This window comes from Falco naumanni, chromosome 8, assembly GCF_017639655.2.
Source record: "Falco naumanni isolate bFalNau1 chromosome 8, bFalNau1.pat, whole genome shotgun sequence".
Lineage (NCBI taxonomy): Eukaryota > Metazoa > Chordata > Aves > Falconiformes > Falconidae > Falco > Falco naumanni.
In genome coordinates, this window is record NC_054061.1 from 46,268,409 (window position 1) to 46,291,335 (window position 22,927).

Here is a 22,927-nt window from a genome sequence, read left to right on the forward strand (position 1 = left end):
GCCACCATTACCCGTCTCATTACCGTGAGCAAAGCGCCACTACAAAGTCCATTCCCATTGCAGGGATCTGACACAGAAACACCCGTGTTTGCCCCTAAGAGCCAAAAGAGCTGTAACAGTTCTTTTTCTTGTTCTTCCTTTCACCTGAAACATCTTCATACATGGCAACCGCATATATAGAAAAGTTCATGTATAAATATAAATTTAGATATACGAACACCACAGAATAAATAGTTATGGCAAAGTAACACTGATTTCCATAAAAAAGGGGAAAAAGACCGATGGCTAACAGCAGCCACAGAACCATGTACATAGCTGTAATACAAAAACTTAAATTAACCGGATATTCACACATTCTCAACAACAGTAATGCTGGAACAGCCCCTTCTATATGGGTTTGTGCCAGTGTAAGTACCTGTCTGTGTGGATGGGGAAACAGCTACCAAAATAGAGAAGGCAGCCAAGAGAAGTGCTGAGAGCCAGCATAAAGTCTCCCAAGCACAGGTAAACTCCAGAGAAAACCAGCCCTGCTGAATTTGCAAGGATTCATGAACCTGTAAGCTAGCATGAACATGCTGTACAATTCAGACAGCATCCAAACCCACAGTGGCTGCTATACGTGAGCAAAGATTACAGGATTACATAGACACTTGATGAAAGAACGGACCCTTTGAAGGACTTTCACAGATTCACAGAATGGTTGGAGCTGGAAGTGACCTTTAAAAATCATATAGTCCAACCCTTCTGGGACATCTCTCACCAGATCGGGTTGCTCAGAGCCCCACTCAATCTGACCTTGAACACTTTCTGAAAACCTGCCTAGAAGTCACTGGCATGTCAGTACAACCTTCTACCTCTCAGCAAGCAGCTGGGATTAGCCTCCCAACTGTTGCTGCAACCAGGTAACTATGTATGAGTGAGCGAGTAAGTTATGGCTCTCTGAATACTCATTGGCTATTAGCAACAATAGCTTAATTACCGGGTGTTCTAATAAATACTGACTGTAAAACTGGGTCTCTCCCTGACTTGATTCCATACTAGGAAAAAGGCAATCTGCAACTTTTAGACAAAGTGCTCTATGGAAACCAGATTCAGCAATGATCAGAAGAGTAACGTATGAAATTCCGAAATAAATCTATATAATTCTGATGACAAAAACCTCACATGCACACAATTATTTCTGTATGTTAAAGACAGCATTTATGCTTTGTTTAGAAGATCAGAAACAATCCTCAACAACAGATTTACTGAGTGTGTTTACACAGTCAAAACCAAAGTACTTTCAACTTCCTCTTTACTTCTTACACTAACTCGATGTGTGCTACACACTGAAAAATGCATGCATATGCTAGTTACAGCAACAATGTGGCAATAACACCAGAGGCAGATTTAAGAAGCATGGATCTAAAGGAAACTGACATTTGGTTAGCATATAAAAACAAAACCATATGCACACCAGTCTGATAGGAGACACTAATTGGTCATCAAACATTGCACTAAAGAAGTATAAATTTTGTCTGAAATAAAAAAGTTTGTAAATATATTCTGCTAAATTAAAGAAAAACAGAGATGACTTTTTAAACCAAAGTGATCTTACCCTCACCCACCTTTTCAAGAAAGAAGTTTAAGCCTATTCAAAGATATCAGACTTATTGAAAGGACATCTCCAACTCTTCTGTTTTTGAAACTAAACCCCACTGAATTGGAAAATATTTTACAGAAGACAAGAGTTACTTTATTTAAGAAGTGTTTTCAGAGATAAATATTTCAAGTAGTTTGTATCTAAAAGCAAGTATCATGCAATAACTTCCTAATGCTATCAATAAATATACAGAATTCTTTATACAGCAATGTAAATGGCCAGAACTAATACTGTCATTGATCATTACTGTAAGAAAATGATTGGTTTTAAAACAATTGTTGGACAATTAGCTACCTGACAACAACTAAACAATTTGTGAACCTCTTGTTGAGGGTCACTCTTTACAATACTGTTAATAAGCAACCATGAGTTTGAAAGCTCTCAATAAACTAGATTTCATTTGCTTGTTATTTTAAGGCTAAAAGGCTTTGCACGCTTCTAATGATATCTTGGTCTATTCAAAGCAGAATATCTTATTAAAACCTAATAGAGCTCACAAAACTCTGAAAACTAGGAAAAGCATTAAGCATAATTTTTTAAGTGTCTTCAGGAAATGCCTTTAACAACTACAAGGAAAATTATAACTGTCTTTCACATACATTAACAAGTTGTAATCATTCAAGGCTACTAAAATATATTCAGCCAATGAAATGGTTACAGTGGCATACGTATTTTAAAATCAGCTATGCCCTGAAAAAGAACCTTCCCTCCTTCAATACATCTATAGAAGGAGAATATAAAAATCTAACTGAGGGAACAGCAACACTCTGTTCACATTTCTCAACTTCTGCAGGCCACATTCAGCAGCAGCACCCTCCAAGCAACACCCTCATCCTTGCTCAGCTTGTCTCTACAATCAGACATCAGAACAGCATTGAGAAGCAGCAGTTTTTCACTTCAGCACTGTTACAGTGACAACACTGAAATTACATCACGAATGAGACAAGTTTGTAAGTACTGCCAAGCACTGAGATATAATTTTCACTTGTAATGATGCTAATGAGATACTGAACCACTACTGTATAAAGACATTATCTCCTGCCAAAATTAAGAGTACTTAGAATAAGTATTCCCAGTGAAAAAACAAACTAACCTCTGAAATAAACAGGAAATTAAATAAAGACAGCTTAAGATTTGGACTATGATTTGCTTCATCTAAGCAGCTCTTTACATGTATTCTTTCAAACTACTTTTACTATTTTTGAGACTACATGATTGCCTTGATTACCTATGATTACTCATCCTTGCTAACAAATAAAACTTAGGGAAGTTTTGCAAAGACAAAACTGAATTTAAACTCTGTTAAATTTCTGCTACAAACTTAAGGCTCTCGTTGTACTGGTGCCTGCTGGTAGGATAAGAGAAAGGGTGCAAGCTGAAATCAGAGAGGTTCAGACTCGATCCAAAGAAAAACACTTTCACCACAAGGACAGCCTCGCATTGCAACAGGTTGCACTGAGAGGCTGTGCAGCCTTCCTCCTCAAAAGTTTCAAGACCAGACTGCGTGAAGCCCTGAGCAACTTGGTCTGACCTCAGAGGTAGCCCCTGCTTTGAGGAGGAAGCTGGACCAGGAAATCCTGCTGTCCCTTCCAATGTGAATTACCCTGTGATCCGAAGAAGTCCAGCTCATTTTGGGGAACAAGGTAGCCAGGTCCCTCAAATGCAGCCCGCCCACTGAATAGGCACATAAAAAAAAGACCCACTAGAGCAACCGTATTGCTTTATTGTGTTCTGCTTCTAATGTTTTTATTTATTGAGGTAGGACTAGAAATAATTATTTAATTTAATTGATTTTGCTTCATTTTGTGTTTGAGAACTCCACGTGATGAAAACACTGCATCACATATCAAAGTTATCATTACTATTAAACAATTGATTTCCTCTTTAGAGCAACATTTCTAAAACTGATTTGACTGCATCCTCTAGTGAGAGACAATAACTGCGTCTTTTGTGAGTATTCAAGTAAACACTACACAAGCAAATGCCCGAGATCACCACTTTTAAACATACTGCTGTAGCTTAAAGAGTAAAAAATTTGAAACAATATTATCTGGTGCTTAGCCTTGAAAGATAGCCCGTTGATCCCTGTACATTTTTGTAGAACATTCCCTGTAGTTCTACAAAACAGTTCATGGTAAAACACAGGATAAAGGTAAAAATGTACATGTTGCAAACAGTTGACATTGATAATTTTTTCATATTTTCATTTATTTTAAACAAAGAAACTGAACTTTCTTTGCTTTTTTATTAATGATAAAGTAGAATAAAGTGCCCCTTCAGCCTTTTCTAACCTAGCATGAATATTACATTTGATTTTCTTTCTATTCACAGCTTTGCTATGAGCAAAGCTCACTAAAGAATTGAACAAACTAAGTATATATCCACAGGAATATAGCAAACAAACATTCTTTTCCTTTCAACAGTAAGCAGTGTAGCTATCATAATGTACAACAAACTTACAGATCACCAGAAGATTAAAAAAAATAAATTCCAAAAAGGAAAAAAAAAAGGATCTGACCTTTTCATCATTGGTAGTAGACTCTGGATGAGGTAAAGGACTATCTTGATGAGTTGTCTCTACAACGGAAGGTTCTTCAATTTTATTCCTTATAATTGGCGTTGCAAGAGGAGACAGATCTAGAGGCATCTAAGAGCAACAGTGTAAAATAAAATTACTCGGTCTTTAAAAAATTAAAATGAACAAGAAAATGTAAACAACTGAAAAGAAATATAAGCCTTATAACAATAAAGAGGTACTGATGTTTGGGAGATCTTGATGCAGATGCATGGATGCATTACCAGTCAAGGCTAATTTTCCAGCATCTACATAAACACTAATCTTCAGTTACACTTTGTCTTTCAACACCAAGGTCAGACTAAGCATTTTCTTCTTCAGAATTAAAAACATTCTGAAGTTTTCCTTTCCCAAGAGTCACAGGAAAATTATAGCTCAGGAAGGACTGTGCTACACTTAAAAATTACAGCTAAAAGAAGGTATTACCCTCCCATGAATTACTGTATCATGTCACAAAGCACAAAATCCTAATTACATTTCCAAATTAAGCAAACTGCTGTGGACAATTACTTCAAACTTATTGCAGCAAATCATTACGAAAAAAGCAAGTTTAATATTACTACACAGAGAAAATCCACCAGGACATCTGAAAGCCACAAAGAAATTAAGCTACAAAAATACTTAAAGCAATACCAGAGATTTAGAAGACTATACTCCTGTCTAGTCTGCTGTCCAAATACTTTAAGATTAAACTTCCCCCAAAGCTCATCTCCTATTTACATTCTTCCAAATGCTTTTTTTTCAATTCAATTCCTGGTTTTCCTACAGAATAGATTACTAATGGGCATGGAAGACCGTTACAAGTGTTTCATACCATATCTGAATATGAAATACTACAGAAAAAAAGGAAACTATCAACGCCCTAGAAAGTGTGCTATTACAGTAAATTTTTCCACCATGACTGCTAACATATATTGATCAAACAGAAATATGGCAAGACTGTGTTCCTTCTCATAACACAGAGGGCAGCTTGGAATATTATTATCAATTACATTTATTGTTAAAATGTTTACAATATTTTGCAATATAACCTCCTCCAAGGCAGTGGTGAATTACACAGAAAATACAATACTAGAAAATCCAGAATTGGTATTATCGTATGTGGTGTTTTAAGAACAGTTAGCATACACCAATTAAAAAAAAAATAAATTAAAAAATCATTATTTGATACAGCTGTGGTAACAAAGCAAGGGTGAGGCTTTGTCAGGAATGGATAATACTCCATCCTATTCAAAAGTACCTATTAAAATCTTTACTGAAACAAAGAAAATGCAGATACTGATTCTGCAAGATCTGCAGATGTAAGTATAAAGCTTTGCTTTCTATCAGTGTCTATGAGTCAACCAGGTAATCAACCAAAGGCAAAATTACTCAAAGAGGACATTGAACAAAATTTCATTTGCAGAAGTGTTTAAAAGTTTGGGCCCTTAACCAGTTATAACTGGGAAGTATTAAAATAAATAGAAGAAACCACATTTAAATGTACGGGAAGATCCTCATAAAAACATGAAGTTGCTAAACAGATAAGAGTCCAAATTTTTCTTATATTTCAATCTGTACATGAAAAAAAAGTAGATGTTTAGGTTGTGATTTCTAGGCAAAAGTGATTTCAACACATAACGAATATAATTATAACTCGATTACTGACACTTACTATTCTTTCCACATTGGTTTCTTGAACATGTTTTTCTTTCTGCAAAACCTCTTTACTTTTCAGACATTTTTTTTGCTTATTTAGGGCCTAATGAAATTCCAATCAAAGCCAATGATTAACTTCAACAGATATAGATTAGACACAGAATTAAGACAAAGCCAATGTGTCCCATTGTCTATGCTAACTGTGCAAAATTAATCAGGTAAACTAAACTTCAGAAGAGGAATCTTGGATTTGTATTCTCTCCATACAACATATATAAGCAGCTGGCAAACAATTACCAGTATAGTTTAGAAGGAAATATATAAATCCAAAGTTTGCTTTTCTAATGGAATTTCTGATATAAAAAAAGTAGAAGCTCTGAGAAGAAAAAGTTTTTGAACATACTTTCTTAATGTCATCTTCAGAAGCCTTTTTAAACTCATTTTCAAAAGGACTTGCTAATTCATTGAACAAGCCCACTTCTTCACAGTTCTTCAAGAATCGAGTTGGTGTTGGTGTCTGATCTGAAATGAAGTGTATAAAACCCCCACAATTTTATTTTTAAAATACCATTAATGAACTTACTTATAAATATTTTTCAGAATAAAAGCAAACAGAGGGAAGCAACGTGATTAAAGACTCTTTTAGGCCTTGCAAGCAGGCTCCTTTCCGCCTCACAGGAGGCCAACCAGAAGGCATGCTCCACCTGCCGGAGACAAGCAACCCAAGTCTGCAAACCACTCACTCCCGGACGGTTCTGGGAGGGTAGCAAAGCGGTTCTTCCGTCCGTGGCCAGAAACCAGAGGGAGCTACTCTCAAGTGCCTAAGCATATCATTTCAGTAAGGAAGCTGGCTCTGTTTTCAAATAAAGATAAGGCCTACACGAAGGCTTTAATTAAAAAGGGGGGGGGGGGGGGGGGCGGGAGGGCAGACAGACAAAAGTGCACTGCTCAACGGGCAGTTTGCTGCTTCTCATATTGTGAAAACAACAGTGATGTCTTTCAAGTGCGATGACATTGACTCCTGCGATGCCTGTATAGTCAAACTGAAATCATAAGGCTTCTGGAATCTGGGCAACTACTGCGTGAAGCAGTTTCAAAGATGTCTTTCTATAACGTTTTCGGTACTGTGTAAATTCCCCTTATTACACTATTATTACCAGGTCACAATAAACCACATTTGCCAAAAAGTTATCTGCATTTAAAATACTGTAAAGTGGTATTATGTGTGCCGTACGAACTTAAACTGGCATTCACCGCCAACAGTTCATACACTGGAATGCAGCTGCAAAAAGACAGACACTGCCATAGTTTCATTCCCAAATACCTGATTATTTGACAGGTCCCCTTTCTTACAGTGTAATTGCCAGGGATCACATTTAGAATTTTTAAAAGTATGCTGGTTAAAGGGTAACAATTTTTTTTGTCTGCTCATCCTAACGAAATAGTCACTTGAAAGGAAAAAAAAATCATAAAATGTCTGAAAGCCTTTGTGAAGTTCATTTAGGCTGTTCCACCACTGAAAAAACAAGTCTGACTATAACTTTAGAATAACTAGCAAGTGCTGTCTTCACTCAAGAACTTTGAAATTTATAATGAGATCAATCATCTGTTGGCGATAACTTCTGATTGTGGACAAGCAAAGTTAGTTACAACTGACCAAGGGCATACCATGCATTCAGGTGGAAATACAGTAAAAGTATTTTGACTTTAAGCCAAAATTACACCAAAAAATGTTATCTTTCTTCTACTATCCCATTTTAAGAATAATCACCAATTCATTCTTCTAATGTCACCATAGCATGTAAAAAACACTATTATGTTAAATTTTGAGACAAGTAATATCAATGAATAATTAAAACTTAAATACAGTTTAATCTAGTTACAGATCCTGCAAGACATAGCCTTTATTAGTGTGTGTTCTTACTGAATACTTATTACATAATTTAATCAATTGTTAAAAGTATTGAAAATTGAAAAATATTTAATTATATATCAGATCCAAATAAAAGTTACTTATGGAGGATAATACTGGCTTCAAATTCTGACAAAAGCTGATTATCTAAGAAAATATTGCCTAAGCACACATTGCAAACAGCTACAGTGAAGAAAAAGTTTCATATTCTCTTAATATAAGTCTATGCATTATGTACAGAAAATACATAAAACGTATGCCCATTCCAGTAGAAAAGTGAATAAACTAATTATAAAGTTATATACTAACCAGCCACAATGACACTATCATTACGAGCCGGACCAAATTTCAGTGTCATCTCATGTTTATGTTTATGGACAGCCAAATGATCCTCATTGGTAAAACGCTGCAGCAGAAAGTTTTAAGACACAGTTGTAATTTTGAGTGTGAACAAAGTAAATGCAATTCTACAGAAAGTGATTTTTACAGTATGTGAAACTATAATTACTACATTAGCAGACAACCTTCTTTGGCAAATATATTTTCTTCCTTGGTCCACAGTACCAAGCCTAAATATTATAAAACTCAGATGATGTTCACAGTAACTAAATAGTAATGATATCAAGGAAATGATAGTATAAGTACCTGCATTCATCAAAAGTCCAAGATAAAATTTCAGAGTGCTGCAGACTTCACCAACCGTTAGTAAACAGCTATTTGCTATACTAATGGATCTTGACAATGTTTAGTAATTGATTACAATTATTTGATTTCTGTATTGCATGTATTATCAGAATAATGAGAACTAATTGTAATCACACAGTCTTCACTGTATTTAATAGCATAAAAATAAAGTATAGCTCCTGCCCCTGACCATTTACCATATAAAATAAGAGGCAGACTGAATGGGAAACACTGGAACAATGTCATACAACTGAAGAGCTGTGAATGAACTCAATTAAAATTTTTAAAATCTCCCAAGTTTTCAAAGCTATGCCAGTTTTGTGCATACTTCTCCCCAAATCTGGGGTACATTCTATAAAAAAAAGCTGTAAGCAGACAAACTAGATGCTGTAAAATAGGTATTCTTGCTTTTACTAACTTGAAATTTGCTATGCATCTGTAATAGTGGGTGTAGTGTTTCAATTGAGATAATCTAAGGAAATGTTTCCCAAGATGCAGGTTTCCTACAAAGAATACATTTTACAAAAGATCCAAATTCTAACTTTTCTTTGGGAACATCTGAGTCCCAAATTATATTTCTGATTATTCCTCAATAATATGTTACTCCACATATATCTTATAACAGATACACACTAAGTGTCATCTCTCAGAAAACAACAGAGACAATTTAGTTGACCTGAAAGTACAGTCATCCAGAGTATTTCTGTGAGAAAGGACGTGTATATGTGGAGCTCAGAGGGAAATAAAAAATGCAGGATCACTGAAAGATAGGGTGATAGATGCCAGGCACTTTTTTTTTTTTGTTAGAAATGTTGCCAATGGTTCCAAACGTCCAGCTCTCCATAGCTCCCATGCCTTATCTCTACATACAGCACAAGCCAGAACCTTTGGCATTCTATCACACTAAGGCACTTAAGTACACCTTTCTGTTCCTGCTACGTGATGGACAGGTTCCTGCAGAGGGAACCGGATCTCCAGATCCTAACTCCCTCTCTCAGTTTTGCTCTATGAGCTAGCATCGGGAGAAGCCTTGCCCATTTTCAGGGACATGAACTTTTCTCCTTTAATGGAATCAAGGATTACTGTAGCCCAATGATGCATCTTTATGAGATTTAGGTGCCAAAACACTTCTGACAGCTTACATCAAAACGAGATTCAAACAGGATGGGGACAAATATGTTGCTTAGGAGAAGGCAGTCCTTTTCTGTTACTTTTGATGTCTTTGAACGTATTAGACATAATCAGAAATCTTAAGTCTTTTTCTGCTTTAAATACAGTAAATACAGTTAAATAATGTAACATTAATGCTGTCTTTCACCATAAAACCTAAGTTTTCAGAATAAAAATGAAAATATTTTGAACTACAAATCCAATAAAGCCAAGTGTACTAATATCATGGAAAAAATAGTTTAAGAAATCAATTCTACAGAGGCAGCAGAGGTAATATAATGAAAAATTTCAGTTTGTTTGAGAAATTAATTCTATATAAAGGATGCACGGATATCCATCTCATGCAGCAGATAACCTGAAAATAAATAAATTTGCATTATGAAATTAAAAGTGTTAAGACAGCTTCCTTTTAAGCAACCATCTGTTAAAACACTTGATTTTTTACTTTTCTGCTCACATTCACCTCTGTATCTAATAATGCTATTTAATAGAATATATTACAACTACAATAGGAACTGAAAGTTATTTTGTAGCATGCATACTGTTCGCATCTTCCTATACACAAAAATATACATAAACAAAAATTATGCCATTAAATATTTGCAGTCACCATAGTTGTGGATTAGTGACAAGCAAGCTTCATAATGAGGTCCCCACTAACTGAAATATTCTGAGAAATACAGGTTAACTGACACAAATTGGGATGCTTCTTGATTTTTTTATTTTTTTAATGAAAGCAAGTAAATCATGGCTAACAAAATTGTTTTCAGCTCAGAATGGGTAATTTAATGAGGTTTTTTTCTTCTATGGATAGCATTTTCTGAATAAACACAAAATGCTACATATTCTTGCTGTCGCCTGCTTTTTCAGCAAAACAGGTATTTACTACCAATTATCATAAATCCCCTTTTCTTCAATCCCTAGAAATAAGTTTCACTGTTTTACTTTTATCTGATCAATGTTGGTAACTTCAAGTCAGACCATTACCTGGCCACATCCAGGGGCAGTGCATAAAAAGGGTTTGTCATCACTCATATTCCACAGGTCGTTGTGCTACCTATATTAAAATGAGAATTAAAACAAATTCTACAAATATTGCAACAGGTAATCAATACATAAACATCCACAGGATATTTTAATATTTCATGGGCAAGAATTTCTGCCTTCTGGCTACACTAAGAATATAAACATGCAGGATTCAAGTAGAGTCTGAACTCCAAGCTCTGTCAGGAATCTACACAAAACCCAATAGACACATAGCAGGTTTTGAACATACATCTCAATGTGAAAGGCAAACATTGGTACGTAACTTGTTATGACAACGAATGACTGAAATAAAAGTACATTGTAATAATGATCCAATTCCCACAACTAAAAAAAGAACAAAGCAGCGGACAATACCAAGTAATCAAGGATACAGTGCCTACAGATGAGAAAAAGTGGTTGATTCCTTAGCCTTTTCATAATCTTTAAAGATAAGTCAGCAGATAGACCTTTACATAAACTGTTATAAATTTAACTACAAAACCATATACATTAGTAAAGCTTCAGCTATACAACTGAATTACCAGCAGGCTAAAATATATTTTAAAAAGAAGAGAAAAGATTTTTGTGCTGTTTTCCATGCTCACCCCACATACTAATACACATACCTGCCAGATTTCACATATAAACCTGTTTCATAGGGCAAACTATCATATCCTCCTTTTCATGGCAATGAACTGTAATTGAAAGAAGATACTAATTACTATGCATGTTAAACATGTAATAATACATGATTTTGTAAAGATAAATGATACAATGCCCACTATTCACCCATGAAACAACAGTTTTTCAAATAAACGGTTTACTTCAATACATCTTCTAATTAGTTATAGCATCTGTGGCCTTTACTCTGGAGGAAATACATTCATCTTTAAATATAAGTATTTGTACGGAGACCTAACAATGTTAGTTCTGAACACTGCTTAGCTTGATGAGGCAAATAAAGATGAATAAACATGTCTTTATGATTAAAGAACATAAGCAGAATAAATCCATCTCTCCCCAACAGGCTGGTCATGAAAAGTTGTAAGGCTTCTAAAACTGACCGTCCTAAGAATGTATACTTCAGGTATAACATTTAGCACTAGACACAGGACAAATCAATTAAGTGCAAGCAAATAATTTAAGAATACCTCAGAGATCTGTAAGGAACACATTACCTGATCCTTTTGCCTGTACCTGTACAGTAAAAGACTACTGTATAGAGTTTGTGGATATTACTTCAAGGAGGAGATCCCAGTGTCCTTGGTCATGGGCACCAAATATCAAAGCAGCAAACCATGGAACAGAGGAGATTCCAAAGTGTCACTTCTAAATATATAAGTTCAACAGAACGAGGATACAGAGCTGAGATCACAAGCCAAGAAGAGATGAATGGCTGCCAGAAAATTTAGTCTTTGGCACTAACAACTCAGGAAAACATTTGCATCCCAAAGAAAGGATGCCAAAGAAAATAAGGGATGAAGATCATTCTGCTGTTCTTTGTAAAGCATTCATAACCTGTCTCAGGTTTCTGAGGGGATGAAATATTTCTTGAAATGTTCAAACTATGAACTTGTTACTGTCACCAATAAAGAGTTGGTAGCTAACTTGTAACCAACAAGGTTACAGGCAAGTCTGAATACTCATGATTGAGGCTTCAGGGTAAAAAATAAGACCTTTATCAATGAAGATTTAGGATTACATCCTTATATTATCCGGAACTTCAACAACTTAAAGGCAATCCTTGTTCAGGTATGCAACAGTCATTTTTTAAATGCAAGTTCAAAACTAACAGACTCAAGTCTCCTTTAGATCTCAAAAGAAATTTGCTTTGTTAAATCTTGATCACAGAGCACCATATAGTTATACATGGCTACAATATGCACATATGGATACATATTATAAGCAGAAGAGTTACATCCGTACCAGTAATGTCTGAAGGTGTAAGAAACAATTCTGGGTGGGGTTTTTTTTTTGGTTTGGTTTTTTTTTTTTTTATTCAAAGGATGAAGATTTTGATTAACAAAAGTGCATGTAGGGCATTTTTTCCACTCATTATAGCTTGTTGTCAGTTTTTGACAAGTGTATATTATCAGCCATAAAATCTACTCCATCCATGCTGTTAGCATTTTTCTTAGGTCATAAGCTGTAAAAATCAATTTTTCAAGTCTGCTCATCTTCTCTTCGAAAGGAATATTACCAAAACACGTATTTGCATATGAAGTCATCATCTGGTTTTATGTTTTGGTTTGTGAAGCCTGTGAATTTTGAATGCCTGATTTATATACTACAAATCAATCCTGGCCAAAAAAAAAGAGCTGTCCTCCTGGAAAGCTTACTGGAAAAAAGTTGGAGATAACTTAATTTCCTGATCTTTATTTGACTGCAGGCCACAAGGAATTTGTGAGGTAATGCCTTGTACAGGGATTCCAGCTAACATCTGAAGAATAAAAAGTATCCTGAAGCACTGAAATTTTTGCACTTAAAAGAGAAAAGAAGTTCACTCATGCATTCCAGCAAGACCTTGGACAGTATAAATCCAAACTGAAACTGGATCTGATAGGATAGGAAAACAAAGGGCTCACATTTGTTAGTGTAGCCAAATTGGTAAGGATTGTATTTACCTATTACAAAGACAAATGCAAAGCTTGCACCTAGAACGAAATAACTCCATGCAACAGTGTAGGCTGAGAGCCCACTGACTGTCAAGCAGCTTTGGGGCAGAATATGTAACTCCTGGTGGACAACAAACTGAACACGATTCAGCAACATGTCGCTTGCAGCATTGAAAGCTAACAGCCTACCAGGCTAAATTAGCAAAAGCATAGCAGCCAGATGAAGGGAAGTGATTATTCTCCTTTATCTGGCATTCCTGAGGCCACAGCTGGAGTGCTGTGTCCAGTTTTGAGCCCCTCAAGACAGACAACAAACTGAAAAGAAACCAGCAGAGGCCTCACCAAAACAGGCTGGAGGCTTGACTATTAAAGACAAGAGGAGTATCAGGAAGCAAAGTTGGTTCAGCATGGAGAAGGAAGACTAAGGAAGGATCTACTTGCTGTCTTAACACTACCTAATGTATTGTTAGAGGGAAGACAGATCCAGACTCTGGCCAGTGTACAACAGAATGATGAGATGCTACGTTCACAAGCCATGTGAAGAAAGCTAAGAGCAAGTATAAGGGGAGGGGGGAAGTGGGGAATACCAAAAAACTAGAGAAAGTCACACAGTGAGGGCAGCTGAACACTGGAACAGGTTGCCCAGTGGACTGTTCAACTTCCATCCTTGGAGACACTCAAAATTTCAATGGATGGAATTCTGAGCAATCCAAGATAACTCTGAAATTTGAAGTATACCATAAAGATGTCATAGCTAGAAACAGAGGTGAACAACAGCAAAAGACAATTCAAACACAGGTAAAGTTCTGACAATTTTAGAAGACTTAGCATGGTTACCTTTACAGCCCAACAACTAAAACTGTTGCTGCTAGGGAAAACAAACAAACCCCATCCTTCGCCTCTTTTCCTTCTTTTCAGAAAAGAAGTCTGTGATTGCCACTCTGATTTCAAAAGGCTACTGGAGACTGCTCCAAGAGAGAATATCACAGTAAGAAAGAAGAATTTAGAAAATACTCTTCCTCTGAAAACCAAAACAGCAATTCAAATGCCATCCTGACGAAAATGTTACTCACCCAACCAAATGAGAAATAAAGTATGTAAACTGCTAACCCAATTGCTAGAAATGAATTATAGCCACCTTGGATTGTACCCAGGCAACAGCAAACACCCTGTCCCACAGAAAAGAGATGGTTCCTAAAGCAATCCAATCTGAACTTGAAACTCCAGCCTTAAATTATCTCTTCAGATAAACGGAACAGTTGTTCAGTGAAATGATTCTTACTACAGTCCACTGAACTGCAACTTTCTTCTGTAAGCTTTCCAACCCTAAATTCCTTTCAGTAGTATAAAGAAACCCATACACAGAATTCTTTGAGTCACACTGAAAAATAGGATCAGAGCTGAATATGAGAAACTCATGAAATAGTCTCGGCAGCATAATCAACTTTGGTACTTAAATCAGAATGTAATCTCTCTTTTTTGGTGTTTGTTTCATACTTTCAATGCAAAGGTAAAATTCACATCACGCCTATTTAAAATGTCATAAGGCTCTTTAATCACTTTTGGAAAGCAAACCGTACAGTAAAATATACAAATAAGTATACACACGTTTAAAATATATATAATACAAAGAAATAAAAACAGGTTTGCAAGCAGTTTACTAATATTTAGGACAGTGTGCTTATTCAAAAAATGAAGATGTTGCAATAAAACATCACAGTAATGTTTATCTAAAAGCGCTACAAAAATAGCTTCAACAATTATTTGTATGTTTTTATAAGATTTTAATTAATCATCTTAGGTACACTTTCTTGAAACTATTACCTTCCTGTACACAATTTGTAAAATAAAAGAATCATACACTGACTTAAGCAATGTCTTGTTGGCTTGTTTTACTGGTAAAGGTTCTTTTGTTTTCTCTTAATCCCCCACATACAGTAGAACGGAAAACACAACTAACACCTCATTTCAAATATTTTTTTTTTGGTTAAACATTTAAACACTTATTTAAAATATATACATATTTATAATCCTTACAAAAACCTCTCCAGATTTGCTGAAAAACATTCTTCACGCATACGTAGTATTCATCAGGCTTGTAGCTAAACCCTCTGAACACTTAACCTGTATAGAGCACGCTGTAAGCCGAAAGACCCCTGTGCACTAACCTGCTCATGGGCTGTGCAGTCTTACCCATAATTACTTATTCTAAGCACTGTAGCAATACAGAGACTGCCCCTCCTGTAACGTCGGGGCTGATACAAACAGCATAGAGGAAAACAGCCTGAACTGAACACAGAAAAGACAGACAACTATAAACATGGGGGAGGGGGGATGGGGGACACACGCGCTGGGAAGAAAGCTGTACAACTTTTCAATGTCAGCATCCCTGTACTGGACACCGATGAAGAAGAGATGCACACTCTCACAAGTCCGTCACCCCCTAAACTGGACAGTCCATACAGGACAATCTGACAGTCTGCCAGCTGCAGCAGTAGCTGATTTACCTACTACTGCTTACACGTGATGCGGACCCACATTTTGCAGCTAGACACAGGTGCGGCTCCAAGAAACAACTGTACGTTCTGGTTTGAAATGGAAGTTGGACAAAAAGAGTATTAGGCCATTGAGATAGGTCAGAATTACAGTCACCCATCAGCATCTACTCTCTCCTGTGTCTATACATTACAAAGTGCTTAAGTTACAGTATCAGTGATGTATTTTCCTACGGATGTTTACATTTCTTCAAGACCAATCATGTCTATTCCACATTTCCTTTTATTCTTTACATTTGATCTTTTACTGCAAGATACAAATACTGTATACAGAATTATTAACTCTTGGTAAGCTTTTCTGTAGATCTCATCATAGTGTGTAATTGTTTTCGGTAGTAACAGATTTTTAAGATTTTACTTTAAAGCTTCATTTTATAATAGAAAACTGAAGCATAAAAAGGCAAGGTCAAAGTCTTTCAGTCTTTATCAACTTTAAGAGTTCTACTTGAGATGCATACTTTTTCAAACTAAAGTGACTGAGGGTATTTGCCACAGTAAAGAATCCCATTCTCTTAATGGTTACCTGAAGAGATGAATTTAGTGTTTTGATTGGCTCCATACAAGAATTTAACAGACATGCTTCTATAGATAAGGCGGGGGGGGGGGGGGGGGGGGGGGGGGGGGGGGGGGCGCGGAGGGCAGGGAAATAGCTACCTTTGTTTTCCAAATGTAAACACTTCAAAATTAAAAGTCTTTCTCATGCAACCGAACAAATCAACACAAATCACAATGAACAAGGCACCTTTTATACTTTCAATACTTGCATGTAGCATTGCACAGCATAGATTTAATCACCTCCCACATTTGAACCTATCTTTATTTCCACAATTTTCAGTATAGGCAGACCTCCAAGTTTTGCTTTCTGTAAAAATCAGTAGTATGTAGAATACACCACATAATAAGTAGTAATATAAATAAATAAAAACCCCCAAAATTGTATTTTAGAGGAAAAAAAATCATTGCTCCACTTACCTGGAGGAACTGGAACAGCTATTTTTTCAGTTTCCTATAAAGCAAAAGAAGAAAGATGAAGCAAAAGTGTATAATTAATACTTGACCATTACAGTCCACTTTCAGAAGTGGCTGGCTGACTATACTTGTGTAATGCTGTAGATTTCAGCATTCCTATAAAATAAAATTGCACGATGAGAATGGAGAAGAAAAAAAAAATATTCCTCCTCATAAAAATGGAATCTCCAGAAAGCAGCTCAGTAGATCCTGCAAGAACACAATAGGCCATAGTCCATAATATGTAAAGGTTATAAACCTCAAAACCTGGTGAACAGAAAAACAAGAGCTCCTTCTTCATACTTCACTGCTTAATAGAATGGTTGTGCTACTTCCTAGAAGACACATGATGTGTTTCAGAGAGTTCTGGGGAAGAATAAGGAAGACTGTAATACCTATAGCATAATGCTCAGATTTTTTTCTTCTAAAAAGTCAAATGTTGGGCACTTTTTCCTGATGTTATCAGTTAACTGTTTGTAACTGATGTCTAAAGCTAATTCCATACCTTCCATGGTTTGTCTAAGATTCTATAAAGGGGAAAGCATCTGGACAAGATGGAAAGATGCAAGAAGTGAGGACAATTGACTTAATTTCAAATAAGAACAGGAAAGCTAGCTGGACAGATAGCAACACCTACAGAAAAGAAGCAATTAAGTTACTTCAGCTTTGCTGAAGGAGCAGGCTTTTTCCACACCAAGGTACGTTTCTGGTAAAGAGCAAGCACTAATGGGAATAAAGAAAGATCCTTAGTCCTAACGCTTCCTCTTGGCTGGATATGGCAGCTCCTAAGTCAATGCCCTGGCTTAAGTATTTTTCAGAGGCGCCTTGATCTTTCTTTGACTTACTGGAGACTCATGCTGTTGAATACAGCTCTTGCAGATAAGTGAAACACCAATGAATCTCAGAGAAAAAATATACAGGGATTAATATTCCACTGATCATTTCACAACTTGCTTAGAGAGATATTAGGACTTACCTTACCCAGATCATTTACCTAGGTTTGAATGTCTTAACATTGGTCATCAACCTAACAAACATCAGAAATCCAACCTCCCTTTGCCACAGTAGTTTCAACAAATTAACAAAAAAATGCCTACAAAAAAGTTACTTCATTTTACGTTTTTTCAGATTGCATCCCTGAAGTATAAAACTGAAAAATCAAGAATTCATTTTTTTAAAAAATCTTTAAATATAGAATAAATATCCTACTGCAGGGCTCCCATCTCTCATTAAAGCCAAATGACCTTTTTCTCTCCTGTAAGCAACAATATAAATGACCATTAGCATTTACCCAGAAAGGGAAACATACTATATTGTTTGACATAACTTACTGAAGAGAAGCTCCTATCTGACTGAAGCTAATGCAAAAGTTCTCAGGCTAAACTGAAACTGACACAGAACAAAGCTGGAAACAGCACAGCATAAACTTGAAAAAAAATATTTTGGTGTATAATTATTAAATAATGACTCATGTTTCTATCAGAAATTATATCCAATGCCTCCTTAAGAGTGTACATTATTGATTTGAAACAAATCTTGCTAAGTTATGCAGGAAGACTATGATCACTCCAAATCTATTCATTATTTCAAACAAGAAGGTAATAGCATTGAAACATGTTTGCTCCTTTGAAAAGAGTTGATATTATTTTTATACAGAAATTCAAGGTTATTTTAACAATATAGAAATGTTGAGATTAGAAATAACGTACAAACTTACAAAGTTAGTAAAACTTCTCAGAGTTAAAAATGTGTATTTGTAAGTTTAACTAATAGTGAAAGGAAAAAAAGAACAGTTGATGACAGAAAAAGAATTTTAGGCACTAGATACATCCTAAATTTAATTAAACAAGATTCAAAAGAGCACCATATTTCAGGTTGCTCAACACTTTGTCACAAAACAGAAATAGCATGAAAACCAAAATTACTTCTGAAGTTACATATGATCAAATTTAAGACCTGAAAGCACCTTATGTTAGATGCTGCATAGTCTAGAAGTTTCTGGAAAAAGACATACCAAACACATTCATATTTCTAGAATTCAAAACAGGATAGAAATATCGACTACACTGTGAAGATCAAAGGTTCAACTAGCTGATTAAGTATTAGCACGCCAATAGCAGTATTAACATAAATCCATAATGTGTTTTTAAAAAAGCTGCTTCATTCCATGTATACATTACAGGGTTTTCTATTATTTCACATTTCTTTTGATGTACTATATAACAAGCAGCGCCTGACAAAGTAATTGTTTCATTTTTTAATAAGACAACTTTCCAATTTTTACTCTGGAATGCAGAATTATAAACACTAATAGAATTCAATGAACAAGTTATGACTGTAGTTCATCTGAAATTATGTCTACAACTGGAAGCCATTAATAAACAGTAACTTATTTTTCGGCAGAAGGCTGAAGAAGTCACATCTAGAACACCTGCACAAGACTAGGGCGACAAGGAAGGGTCTTCCTCATCCTATTAGCTAGTGCTGAATTTAGCACCTAACATAGACCTAACATAGCAGTATGACAACTTAACTTCTGCAACATCTGTTTGTATTAATTCTATCTGGTTTTACACTCAGCAAGAGCTTGGGACATGATATTTACTGCCATGAGCAGAATACGACAAGAATAAAATAAACATATTATTTTTAAAAGTGGAAAAGAAAATACACTTTGGCCATATCCAGGGTCACTATCTGGAGAGCAGTGGATGAATCGGAATTTCCAGCTTTTTTAGAATTTCTCATTCTGATGCAAGGGAACAGGTGACAGTATCACTATTTGAAGATAAACATCTCTGGGAGAAAGAAACGTAATGAAAAGCAAATGAGTGACAGAGTGCACAGATGTGACATGGAAACATAGTCACGGATCGTGCTGCAAGAACAGGGATGCAGAAAGATTGTAAACCAAGTAAGACTGCAGAAGCAACATGGCAGCACACGCATACTCCAACTCCAAACATCAAGTTGCATTGTAGCATAAAACATGTATCCCTAAAGCATCATGCAGCCATCACTGCTTGAGGGCCTGTGATGTTTTTTCACGTGAAAGCTTCAGAGACTGTTTATTAAGACAACTCGAGAGGCATAATGAACGTAACTGGCAAAGTCAGGGGCAACTGGTCCACAAGGTCCAGACCCAGGCCGGCCGGCACCTCCCGCCGGTGCGGAAAAGCTGCCCTCACCCCCACCCCGCACCCTCCCCGGCAGCCTCCACACCGGCACCGGGCACGGGCCAGGTGCTCCCTTCCAGCCGAAGATGGACGCAGGGAGAGGCCTCCCTGGAGCTGAGCTGAGGCGCAAAGGCCTGGCCCGGCTGCACCCTCGCCTCCGCCCGCCTCTCGCCCCCCGCCGCGGGCCGGGCCCGGGGCAGGCACCGGCTGTGCCCCCGCGGAGCTGCCGCCTCCGGATGCGGGGCGCGGGGAGCCGCAGCCCCCTTCGCCCTCTCACCTCGCCTCCCCGCCCCGTTCCCTCGGGGCGCCCGCCAGGGCCCCTACCTCCGAGCGGGTAACGGTCTCCGCGGCGCCGGCCGGGCCGCCCCGCCCCGGCTCTAGGGGCGGCGGGAGCCGCAGGCCGCGGTGGGGGAGGGGGCTGCCGTGGAGAGGAGCGGCGGCGCCATGTTACTGCCTCCCGGGTATCCCCCGCCTACTGCCGAGCGGGGCCGCTCCCTCCCCTCCGACCCCGGTGCGCTCGCCCGCCCGCGCGCCGCCGCAGCGCGGAGGGAGGAGCCGCCACCGCCACCGCCGGGCCGGGCCGGGCCGCGCCGCCCTCGTGTTTACAAACTCACCCGGGAACGCGGGCCGAACCGCACATTAAAGGCCGGGTCCCCCACAGGCTTCCGTCACTTCTCGCGATAGCTCGGCTGACATCTCCGCGGGCAGCGGGGAGGTGCGGCTCACGTGGCGGGGAGGGCGGGGCGGAGGGCAGTGCGCGCCGCTGATTGGGCGCGGCCGGCGGCGCGGCGGGGGGCGGGGCGCCCGGAAGCGCCGAGTGCCCGGGTGTGGCAGGCGGGGGCGGCCGGGCACGGCCTCCCTACGGGCGCTCCCGCTGGGGCTGCGCTCCTCGCTACCGCCAGTCCCGTTACGCTGCCAGCCGCTATTCCGGGCAGGAGCACCGCCCTGCCCCGTCAAGGGGCCCCGCGCGGGGGTGGCCACCTGCGGCCTTCACCGGCCGCGCCCGGGCAGAGCCGCGCCGAGCGGTGCCGGTGCGCGGCCCGGCGCGTCGGGTGCAGCCGCGGCGGCTGGGGGGTGCGCGCAGCCACGGGTGGGGAGCGGGGGGTGCGGCGGCCGCGCTGGGGGAAGGCAGCGGCAATCGGGCCGAGCCCAAACCTCTGCAGCGCTTTGCTCAGCGACAGCGCCTGCTGCGCCTGTCACAGCTGCCTTTTGGAATAATCAGCCCTCCGGGCCCGCGTACCGGCCATGATCCTTTGGTTTCCCCGGTTGTGCCTGGCGGCCGTGCTTCTGCTGAACAGCCGCCTTGTTTAATGCTGTACCGAAGCTGCTCCGGCACTGTACAATGAAGAGAATCACCTAAATTTTACATGGAAGGAGCTACAAGCATCTTGGATTAATTAAGGAAATGCAATAATCATATATGGCAACACAGTTTAGCTAGTATGTGCTCTGAATCACAGATGAAGATTTGTTTCTGTGCCTGGAGCTGTCTTGTTCCAAATCTGAGACTGATCTTAAAGTATGAGACTGAAAAAAACCCACCATCTAAAAAAGAAGTATTAATTCCACTAAAGTACATTTTTCCTAAGTTTCCCTGAACTTGCAGAAGACTATATGGTACATTTCATTTCTTGTAAATTGTTTTGGTGGGCACTGTACAGCACCTCTGCAAAGTTCTTTGAGATAAGGTGGGATAATAAACTGCATAAAAGTACAGTTTACTTACAGGTGGAATCATTCTTTAGGCATGTTGCAAAGGGCTCAAATTTGAGTGCAGAAAGAAGAACAGAGATCTTACTCCTTTCTTCACAGAGCAACTAAGAGCTGTATGGGAAACAAGTATTTTTCAGTGGCTCAGCTCAACCATCACACAGCAGCATCAGTCCTAAAGCTGTACAAAAAACCCTAAACCTAAAAAAAGTTATTTGCCTTTCTTCAGTCTGAGACTGGTGTAATACAGAGGGAAAGCAGGAAAAGAAAAAGCAGCAGGATGGAAAGGGTGTATCACTTCTACCTGCAGCAATAACTGAAGAGCATAATTGGTAACACAAATTCCTTCACTATACATTGGGATAACATTGTGCATGTCACTCTGAGGACAGCAGGCAGAACAGTTATTCAGAGACAATGAGGATCTCTGCTTCAGCTGGCTTCATCTTCAACACTGAAACATGAATGCAGTCTTTGGATCTGGAGAACGTACAATATGAATTTTCACAAGCTGACAATCTCTACAGTCAGCACCGTCCATGTCAGAAGAAACTGAAAAAGGCTTCAGGAAAGTGAAGCCTACAGTATCACTTCATGAAACTTTGTATCTGGTTTCTCTAACCTATGGAAGAAAAAGATTTCTTGATGTAAACTCCTAACAGAGGAGATCAAGAGTCCTTGATCTGCTGCTGCCCAATCACTACAGTTCGTGTGGATTGTTGGGGTTTTTTGGTATAAAACATTTAATCTTTTACACATTTATAGTTGTCTCTTGTGGGCATGTTAGGACAAAGGAGAACATTTTTTGTCTTTCTAAGACCACTCAAATTGACTGAGCTGTTGAAGTGCTCAAGTAACTGCTGAAACTAAGCTGTTTTTTCAACAGGGAAACTAGAAGATCAGAGAAAGGGAGTCAGCGTGCCCTGTGATCATTCAGATGTGAAAATCTGCCCATTACACTCATTGACTCTAAGCCCCTTATTGTCTATAAAGAAGATAATCCTCTCTGTGAAGGTTTGTTGCCATGTTTTTAAAGTCCTTGATTAGTCATTACCTGTAAGACAGAGATCCGATTCTTTCAAGACTGGCCAACCAAATGGCAATTTTGCGTGGGTTTGGCCTACGTTCACCAGTCTAAGAGCTTGGGGAGATGCTACTACTAAAATAAACAGGCTTCACATCCATATACAGGGTCACCTGAGATGGCTGCTGCCTT

The 22,927-nt window shown here is 38.6% G+C and overlaps 1 protein-coding gene across 4 annotated transcripts in view; it reads right to left on the reverse strand.

The window, feature by feature from the left end:
• Positions 1 to 20,710, reverse strand: part of ATF2 (activating transcription factor 2) — a 52,046-nt gene extending 31,336 nt beyond the window's left edge. For 2 of the 4 annotated variants that reach the window (XM_040602912.1, XM_040602910.1), the window contains exons 1-7: positions 20,616 to 20,710; positions 16,790 to 16,823; positions 11,274 to 11,342; positions 10,609 to 10,678; positions 8,077 to 8,173; positions 6,259 to 6,377; positions 4,161 to 4,289 (exon numbers count right to left, since the gene is read on the reverse strand). In XM_040602912.1, the coding sequence (XP_040458846.1) occupies positions 4,161 to 4,289; positions 6,259 to 6,377; positions 8,077 to 8,173; positions 10,609 to 10,656 (393 nt within the window). In that variant the 5' untranslated portion in view covers positions 10,657 to 10,678; positions 11,274 to 11,342; positions 16,790 to 16,823; positions 20,616 to 20,710. Of the gene's footprint in view, positions 1 to 4,160; positions 4,290 to 6,258; positions 6,378 to 8,076; positions 8,174 to 10,608; positions 10,679 to 11,273; positions 11,343 to 16,789; positions 16,824 to 20,325; positions 20,528 to 20,615 lie in introns of those variants that run through there. The other 2 variants (XM_040602911.1, XM_040602913.1) reach the window with 2 other exon arrangements.
• Positions 20,711 to 22,927: the final 2,217 nt, after the last annotated feature.